At 37.8% G+C, this 10142-nt stretch overlaps 1 protein-coding gene across 1 annotated transcript in view; it reads right to left on the bottom strand.

Moving 5' to 3' along the window:
* Positions 1–1944: 1944 nt before the first annotated feature.
* The window catches only part of LOC101853474, a gene marked incomplete at its 5' end in the record, with an annotated part of 60936 nt that continues 52738 nt past the window's right edge, over positions 1945–10142 (bottom strand). Inside the window, 1 exon segment of the mRNA XM_005102776.3 lies at positions 1945–5797. Coding sequence (XP_005102833.1) covers positions 4648–5797 — 1150 coding nt within the window. The 3' untranslated portion in view covers positions 1945–4647.

Genomic DNA, 10142 nt, shown 5'->3' with positions numbered 1-10142 from the left:
CCAGATTTTAAAAAACTCGAATTCAAATCATTCATCTCCAGATAGCAGAAGCAAGCATCGACAGTACCATTACATGTGACCGATAAAAAAAAAAAACATCACTATAAAAGAAAACTAGATCTAATACTGTAAACAGTATTATGTTTGTGTATACATGACATATATATTATACTCTGTGCAACCAGTCCTTTTTCGTTCTTTCTTTTTAAGCCAACAACCTGAGCTCTTCCACAAGAGGAACTGAAGCTTTTGTTTGTTTTAGTTTGTTTTAGTAAGATTTTTATGGCGCTCGCAACTGCATAAGGTCATATGAGCTCTTTTACCTGTTTAAAATGTGTTTAACTTTTCTCTGTCAGAATTGGTCTCATTGACCATTGCAGGAGCCACCAGACATGATCATGATAATCCTTAATTCTTCTATTTTGCTCAAGAAATAGTCTCCTCTGCAGATACACTGATCATCATCATTCAATGACTGACAAACTATTATTATTCATATTAATGGTTCTCGAAAATTTTTCAACATGCAAGAAAAAAAAACTTCTAATGAAAACACAATAATGAGCTTGCGGTGAGCTATATATAAATTTATACAATCCATTTAAAAAGCATGCCGCAAGTGGTTGGAGGGTTCCACTGGTAGATCCCACTTCTTTACTTTCCCACTGTTGTTTCTGTCTGTCTGTCTTACTTTTTCCCAGCACTAAATGACATGTTTTTTACACAAGTACACACACGAGTACATGAATGAAGAATGAGCCATTCTTCAAAGGTAGGCTTAAAAAGGTAGCAACTGGCAATTTTCATGCTTTCCCTTGATGTGCTCTTCAAAGTGGGAATCTAATCAGAACAACAACACTTGTACAGAAAAGTTCATAAATTTTTTTTGAAGTTCTCTTTAACTCTTCAGCTATGAGTACCAAGCCTGTCACTATACAATTTGACAAACGTGTTTGCTTGACAAAATATAGCATCACAAAAAGCCCTGAAGCCAATTTTACACATTTGCTAAGGAGAGGCAAAAAAGACAAAATTTCATCAACTTGACAATTCAATTATGATTGTTATGCATTATGCACATCAAATTAAAGAGAAATAAGAGCTCTATTGCATGGAATTGAAAATAATCAAAACAAACATCAATGTATGCATCAAAATACTCATACATGTACTTGAGGCAAAACTTACGTTTTAATTTGCACCAAAATAAAATCACATTTTATTGATGATAGATAAATGTTATTTATATTAAGTTAAAGAGAAAACAAATCTCTTTTTCATATATCTAATTAAAAATAGGAAAACAAACATTGATGCACTTATCTCTTCAGTCTTCAAAAAAACTCATACGTATTTTATGTGGACGGAGCACCAGCGTAACACTCGCCTGCTGATTCTTCCTTGGTTTTTGCTTGGTCAATGAAAGTAGTAACAAGCTTCATCGCATTAGTCAATACAAACTAGTCCTAATACTGTTTACATATTTTTATATGAAAAAAGATATATGCTTTTTAGTTATTTAAAACTCGAATGCCTTAATAAAATGAATTAAATAAAAATAATAAATTACACTTTTATTGATCCCAGAAGGGCAATTTTTGGTTTACAATGGCAAACATACGCACACGATACATAAATACATAATTATAAATACATAAATACATGAATACATACACATATGCATAGAGATAAATACACAATAATTATTACACCAATACAGAACAATTTCAGAATCATGCCATTGCTGGTCCCCACTGTGCAGCACCCTGTTTTTTTAGCTTGGGTTATCGTGTCTTGCTCAAGGACACACCCCAGTGACCACCCACTTAAACCCCGTGTAACCGACACTTGCTTGACTTTACTTTTAGGTCTGAACTCACTACTCCCTTAGCTACTGGAGCCCCCAATGTATTTGAAAAATCTTTCTAAGTTTTTAAATTTCAATTTTACAAATATTTCGTGTAAAAATGGACCCACAAAAATTATATACAGAAAGCAACGTCTATTTGAGTACTTTTATAGGGACTTGATTACATTATAAATGATTCAATACAAGAGGAGCATGAAAATGTATGGGTGGTGGGGATTCCACAATAACACCTCAGCAAACTGTAGAAAAAATCTGAATGCTAGTTTCTGTCAACATGCTATTCTAGGATACCAACATGTCTGCACCCTTTCAAACTCGTTTTGATCACATTCTGAGCTGGTTTACTGAGTTTTTTCATGAGGATGCCCTCTCTCCCTGAATCTGGAAGCTCACGAGGTCAGGATTTGGGTCAAATTAGGATCAAGGCTCAAAGGATTTGTATACACATATATCAGTTTTATAAAGCATACACTGGAATAGGAAGCAAAATACAAAAAAAGTTATTTCTACTTATTTTTGCCACAATCATCCGCTAATCGCCATTTTCCCCCAGTATTGCATACCCAGTAATTGTATTCATGTCTGTGTTACAATTAAGCAAAATGGTACTTTATGACACCTCTCCAATCTACAGTCAAACGTCTTTGTACCCCCCACCCCATCGTTGAACTGCCAGCCCCACTTATCACCAGGTTTTGTCTTTGTAAGAAAAGGAATGCCTATATATAGTATTCATGCATTTACACTGCCATCTGCCAACTCTGTGAGTTGTACTGTCCTTATTAAACTAAAGTAAATTCGCCCCTCTGTACCGCCAGCAAATTGGCTGCAAGAGGTACACACTACACACAGCACTCATCCGCTGGCTGCTTGATAATCTCTTTCTCTGAGGTCAGCCTATTTCTAGCATCTGTCGTTGATTAGCTCCTGATTTGCACTGATTGTGGAAAAGCTATTATTTTTCGGCTCTGGACAATATTTTGAAAATTTGGAAAGAAACTTAAAAGTCACTTGGAGAAACTTCAAATTAACCAAGCCACTTTGGCCTGCCGACAAAATATCTGGCATCTCCACTTATCAGCTTCATGATCTCAATGCTGGCGGGCGCCCATAGGGCTTTTATATTGTGAGGACTCATGCTCAAGTCTACATGATGATAGGCTAAGGCTGTCCAAGGACTGACAAGTATTGAGTCCCAATTTTTTTAAAATGTACATATAGGTTCTTTGAAACATACAGCCCGATCCTAGCTTCTTTCTATTTGAATTTGTGTAAATTTTAGCTGGAGCTGATAATTGGTTACTAAAATTTGTCTTTTTCTTTGCACATGGCAGTCACGCCAGACAGATCTACATGAGGTAAAACTGGCCACAGTTTGCTTCTTATCTGTAGTCTCTAAAAGTCCATTACTGGTCAAGATGGCAATCAGTACGATCCCGTTTTACCCCCCAGCCCCGCAGTACACCCAACTTTATTTTCATGCTCGTCCAAAGGTAGGCGGTATGATGGGGTTTGACTGTACATCATTTCAATGCCTTCACATTTGCCTGGATGAAGCCCTGCTGACAAATGAAGCGCTTGCCGCTGCCATGACAAGAGAAGAGCCTCAACTTTCTCTGATCACTTGTCGACATAACTGTCTAGCACAGGTCGACTCCCACATTTTCATCAAAATTGTCACAATTTTATATAGCCACAAAACATGTATGACATTTTGTACGGATGTATGTTTTCCCAAGGAGCAAAAGAAATCTGCTGAAATAGTTCTCAGATTCCATTTAGTGAGTATACAGAAGTAAAATGCTATGATGATATGAGGAGCTGTAAAATATGCTTCACCTCTCTTGAATGGAAAAGAAACTTAAAAAACCCATTACAAGTCCATAAGATACAACATCAGAAATATTTCTAACTGATGTAGCACTACCATAGTTCACAAGAGCATCAAGTTATGGAATAAGGCTATGATCTCTTCCCCCCTCCCCCCCAAAAAAATTTTTTTTTTAATAAATTTTTTAAAAATATATATGATATAAATACTAATAATAATAAATAAATAAATAAATAAATACATTTTATCTCTTTCCGTACCTATTTGTTTTGGAGTCTAGACGTAATTAACTTCTGGCTCGATTCAGCTACACAGGTGATGTACAGAATAACTTCATATAAGCACAACCATCATTCAAAAGGTAACATACGTAGGCCTTCATCAAATTGAAAAAAATTGAATGAAGAAATGAGGAATATATTCCATCCAACATGGAACAAGGATTATTTTTTAACATAGGCATGCATTACAAGGGTTAGTAAGAATTGGTGATGGTGATGAGGAAAATAAATTTTGAAGGAAATAATAACTCTCACCAAACAAGTGAAAGCAAGTCAACATAGTTATCTTATCATATACAGGCCAAGAGCATAATCCAAGTTTCTGAAAGCGCAACTTTTTTATTTGAAAGCAATTTCCCAAATTTTGTTTGAGTTACGATACATCTATTGGGTCCGATTACATCGTTCTGTTGATGCAAGACCGCAAGAATTAATTCACTCGTTTTACGCCAAACCGACACTTTGACAAAGCGAAACTAGATGTTTTCGTTTCCTAAACGCTTTCCAAGTTTTCAATACAATAATATAAGTAGGCCTACTTAAAAATGACGGATCATGTTAAAACGAAACAAAAGTGAGGCACCCCATCATCGGCGATACGTCCGCAAGGGGTGTGGACTTGCGCCAGTATATCGGCGATACGTCCTGAAAGAGTTAACAGATGTTCATAAAAATGTATTCTTAAAACTTCTGCTAAGAGATACCCTATTTAAGTCATTCTGCTGTTCACCATTCAGCTCTGGTGCAGCTCCATCTCCAACATCACCAGCTACAATCTGATCCTGACCCCCAGCATCTACTGGATTATCTCTCACAGCCATATTTTCTTCCAGAGCTTCTGCATTGTCTTCTTGGCTGTATTCATCGCATGAAAGAATTCTTCCACCCCCTTCTGGATATGAAGCCTCATTTCCCCCTAGATTGTCTTCTTCCTCAGCAACTTCCTGAGCCCCCTTTTGAATGGAATCTTGATCCTGACTTCTGCCACCCTCAAGACCCTGTACATCTACAGGGATATTTAAATTGTCATTCAGATTTTCCACATGTTCTTGTGCGGGTGAGCTACTCGTTAATGACTTACTTATCAATAATTCTGAAACAGAAATATCGTCACAACTTCCTGCAGGCTCGCTTGCAACACTAGACAAAGCAGGTTTTGACTGAACACTACTGCTATAAAGAGATTGAATATCTAATTTTGGGCTACTATCTAAGTTTTTCTTTATCTGTTTAAACCACCTGAAGTCCTCAACACGACGCACACTTCGTTCTTTTGTATTAATTGACAAAGGTTTGGTTTGACTTTCGTCAGATACATTGGAAACATTGTCAGGGTGATTATCAAACTCTTCTTTTAGTCGTCTTGGTGCTGCATATGCACCAGCAACAAGTGGTTCTTTGACCTCTGTAGAATCTGTCTCTGAAGGCTCACTGGCACCAGAGTAATGACCACTGTCCGCTGTCCCAGTTTCCGCGGCAGGATGAACAGTTTTCAGATTGGTAGAACTGCTGAAACTATCCCGTCTTCCAAGGGGTGGATCCTGTGGTGGAGAAAATGCCTGACGATCATGGAGCTTACCACTTGTGCCTGGTGGCTTTACCTCTTGTTTTTGGGATCCCTCAGGCCCTGTCTCATTTCCTTTCCCATTTTGGTTGGATGATATTTCCTTGTTAGATGTTTGAGCATTTGCACTGCATCTTTCATCTTTATTCAGCTCTTCTCCTTCAGTAGCATAGGCGGACTCTTTACTAGTTTCATTGTCCTGGAAGCCACTGTCAGCTTTTCTACTTTGAGGAGCAATATCAGGCAGGTATCTGAAATATGTAAGTTAAGTGTAACGTCATCATAAAATCAGTCTGGAAATTTGGTCACATGGAAATGGTGCAACGTATAAAATATTCTCAAACAATACCAAATAGGAAAAACATCATTTGTCATGTTATCAGGATAGCCTACCTCAAAGTTCCCATTTCAGGTAAATTCAGGGTCAGTTTCAGGTATTTTGGCCCCAAATCAGGTACATAATACGAGGACAAAGAAGAAAAAAAGAAAAAAGATTATCATTGCCTCAGAAAACATAGTTACAATCAAAAAGGGTTGCTTTTCGTGATATTGGGTAATTATAATTTGAAAACTTCAGTGTGCATGCACATGTGTGTGGACGTATAGCGAAACTATACGTGGCGCACGCGTACGTGCGTGCGTTCAAGTGTGCGTGCGCGCGTGTGTGTGAGTGAGTGCGTGTGTGTGTGTCAGCGCGGGCACGCTCACGCCCTCGCATGTGTTTACGTAGGCGAGAAAAAGGGGTGGGGTGGGTTTGTATAAGTGAAGGTGAACAGAGTTATTGAAATGAGATGAGTTTTTAAAGCTTTTTAACATTTTGGGGTTTTTTTTACACTTTGCCATCATATTTTGGGGAAAATCCAAAGAAACTGGGCGGTAAACATCGCCAGAGATGAGGCAGCAAAGTGTTTAGCATTCATGGACTATTGTTCAAGTCAACTATCAATTAGTATTGAATGTGGAAGTGAGAGTGACGTAACTGCCAAACTGACTTTAATAAACTCATAGCCCGCACAAATAGAAACTAAATTAACTCACTCAACCCTAGACCTACACTTCTGGGTTGTCAGGTCTCCCTAGAGATTTTTATACTAAATTTAAATACATCCTAGTCAAATTTAGTACACATTTTATTCAAACCTTTATTTGTGTCTATTGAAAATTTGAAGGCAAAATATGTCATAGTTTTTATGCAATACTCCATGTAAAAATGGCTATATATATACAGAGTCAAAAAGTAAACAAAAAGCGAAGAAAGGAAGTGCGTTCAAATTTTGCACCCCTCACAATTCACATGGTTCACGAATACAGCTTTCTTTATTCTAAATTTGGGCTTGCATTTATGGTTTAAAACGAAAAATGGTTACTCTTCCAATTAGGCTATAGTCTGCTTCACACAAAAGTAGTGTTTTCCGTCACAAGAGCAAAATTTTCCATACCCGATACTGTCGGAGTTAGGGTTGGAGCGTTGCGCATGAAAACCGATCTTATTAACATTAGGGCTGGGTGAGTTAAAAGATATTTTCTGACAATAGCATACCAATTGGGCACTGATAAGTCCTGTAGTGTGACTTATGTATGACAAAAAAATATAAAAAACTAACCCTGATCTGGGCCTGTGGAAAGGCCAGAACATCAACTGTCAAAACTTGGTTTGGGTTTCAGCATAAACAGGTTTTAAAAAACATACAAAAGACAAATTTAATTTTTTTTTAAACTTTATAGTTAGGCTCACGGCAGAGCAAAAAGTGGCATTACAAGAGGACATATGTACTGGGAGCCGGAGCTGGAAGGACTGTGAGAGTGTGGGGTGTAGTGATGCTGAAAATCTGACAGTCTCGGCATCAAGGACAAAGTATTAAGCATCAAACAGTTCAAATTCAAATATGTATCTAAAAAGATGGGTTTCTTCTTTCCTCCAGCATAGGCCGCCAGCAAGGTTCAGTTTGGGGGGGGGGGGGGGGGGGGGATTAAATTTAGAGCTTTACAGGGATTGAAAATGTACTGCCCATCGAACTGCAGCACAGAAGAACAATGGTCGAGTGTGTGAAATGTGCAGTCTGGCAGTTTCTAATACAACTTATCACTGAGAATTTCCATAAATATCCAAAAAGTTCTGGAGGCAAGTACTGATCCTTTGTACGGAACGCCGATAAGCTATTACTATTACTGTCTGTCTCTTCTTCTTTAATGCATAAGGTTGACATGATGATGGAGCGAGTACGGAACTTTCGGAATGTACTTATTTCTGCAAAAACAGGGAAGATTGAAAGCACTGCAGAACAGAGTTCTTTATTTTCTTTTACTCTCAGCGTCCATCACAAATCTGGTAGTTTTGACACCTTAATCGGTATGGCAGTAGAACAGGTCCAAAATCTGTAACTACAGGAAAAATCTGTAGACTTAAGCAGTCCTGTGCTACGTGAACAGACAAAGACATAAAATTTCAGTCGCATCCACAAAAAGATTGGAAAAACAAGCTGTTATGAGGCACTCAAGGTTAACTTTTGCAAAGAGAAACAAAAGTCAAGTTTATAAGTCACCTGATAAGGGAGGAGTGCACGTAAATTGACGAAGTTCTTGCATCTTCCCAACAAACACAGTGACATACTTCCGAAAGTGCATTCTGTGGCATTGGTAGTCTAGTGGTTAGGCTACCAGACTTGTAATCGTGAGGTTGCAGATTCAGGGGTTCGAGCTTGAAGCCCGACATTGTGTCCTTGTGTGAAAGGCACTTTACATGAGTTTTCCTCACTCCAACCAGGTGAGAATACATACCCAGCCACAGACAGCAAAAGATGTTAGTGTTTTAGCACATGTAAATGGCAGCTTGCACTGTATGCTTGTCAGAAAGTTGAGATTGTTTGAGAATGCTATCAGGTCTGCTGGGGTAATAATATGGCTTGTAAAGCACATAGTGCTTGCTGTTGAGCAGAAATTTGCGCTTTACAAATGCTATATATATTTATTGCACAAAAAAATGCCAAATTTAAAATCTTGAGTATCAACCCTGTTTTACCCTGACATCTTTATCTGATTATGCAAAACAAAACGATAAATATGGATGTATTGGCACAGGTATGGTATGAAGTTACATATGTGTCCCTGCCGGTCAATATCAGTCAAATGAAGGAAATTTCAAAACTGAGTTAACATTATTTTTAAAAACTATCACCTTTTCCTACAATTTAAAACTAGAATGAAGTAAATATAGACAATATTTGACAAAAATACAGAACTTTTAATCGTGCGAGGTGAGGAAACATAAAAAGGAGAAAATGGCCTCCGAAGTTGAGCAACATGTTTCCATAGCAATGGGAGTCTTAGAATTAAGGTAGAGACTTGAAATTTAGCAGCTATCTTGGCTATGCCACTACAAGGTAACATACAAAGGTAGAAAACTATTCATTAACAGAGAAAACACTTCTGGACAAAACAAAATTTTTATGAGAATGGACTTGGCGTCAAACGCAACAAAATGTCAGCATTATACTAGATACCAGATACTAAATTTTCAAAGTAGCTGTATGTCAAATTCATCTGTTTTATATGAAAGGCCTATGTCTCCTGAGAATTTTGGTACCATACTTTTACCTCTCAGTCAATGTTTAAGAGAATGGCAGCTGTTTCAACGTAATATAATAATCAAATATTGCTGAAGTCGCTAACTGGCTGCAACCCCATGTTTGACAGATAATAAAAGAGTACCAAGTGCACTAAACATCTCTACATTAACAGAGTACAATCATTATCAAAAAGAAATGAAGCCTAATTTTTTTCAAGACTGTGAGACCATTACAAATCAGTATTTTATAGCCTCAAAAACGATGATCTGTCGTTATTTCAATAAATCACAGAGCATTGTCCCAGCTGGCCCCGCACAGCCATAGCGGCGAGTGAGTCGGCTAAATACTGTAGTATACTGAGTGCTCCCGGTAGTTTCGCGAAAGGATTCATGCAGAATAATTCCAAACCGATGACTTTATACTAATTGAAAAAAAGCTGTTCTTTCTATTGGTATCTTTTTTAGCCGGTATTTTACCCATTTCAAGTTTAAAATTATCTTTCAAAACTTAGACGCTTTTTTTTAAAGGTTTTACATCCAAACACCAAAGGCCAAAAATAATAACCAAGGGAAACCAAGCTCAAAACTGTACAGTTCATCGCCAATGAAAAGACGATATTTAATCATCAATCTTTCTGCAAAGCATTCCAATGTCTGGGTGTCAATTTTGAACAGGCCGACCTCGCATTCCTACCGCGAGGGGCTTCCCTTTCCACAGCGATTCTCCAGCTCCAAATATTCGGATATACATACAACTTTCTTCACTATTGCAACGAAGAAAATCTGAACTTTTTCAAAGAATTCAGCATTTGGTGTTTTAAAGCAAAAGAGAAAAGAAACAGAGATCTGAATTACCGCCATTTCACCGAAACCACACGCTCGGAAGGCCGCGAGCCGATTTACGTGCCGTGTTTACCCTACCTAATTATACGTTTGCAATACCACCATAAACACACGAGAGCACGCACACACATTCACACACACATACAAACACACCAAGGTATCAACACACACATAGACTGCCTCGGTGG

The sequence above is a fragment of the Aplysia californica genome, unplaced genomic scaffold (genome assembly GCF_000002075.1).
Source record: "Aplysia californica isolate F4 #8 unplaced genomic scaffold, AplCal3.0 scaffold00340, whole genome shotgun sequence".
NCBI classification, from domain to species: Eukaryota; Metazoa; Mollusca; class Gastropoda; order Aplysiida; family Aplysiidae; genus Aplysia; species Aplysia californica.
This window is presented reverse-complemented; position numbering and strand designations above follow the sequence as displayed.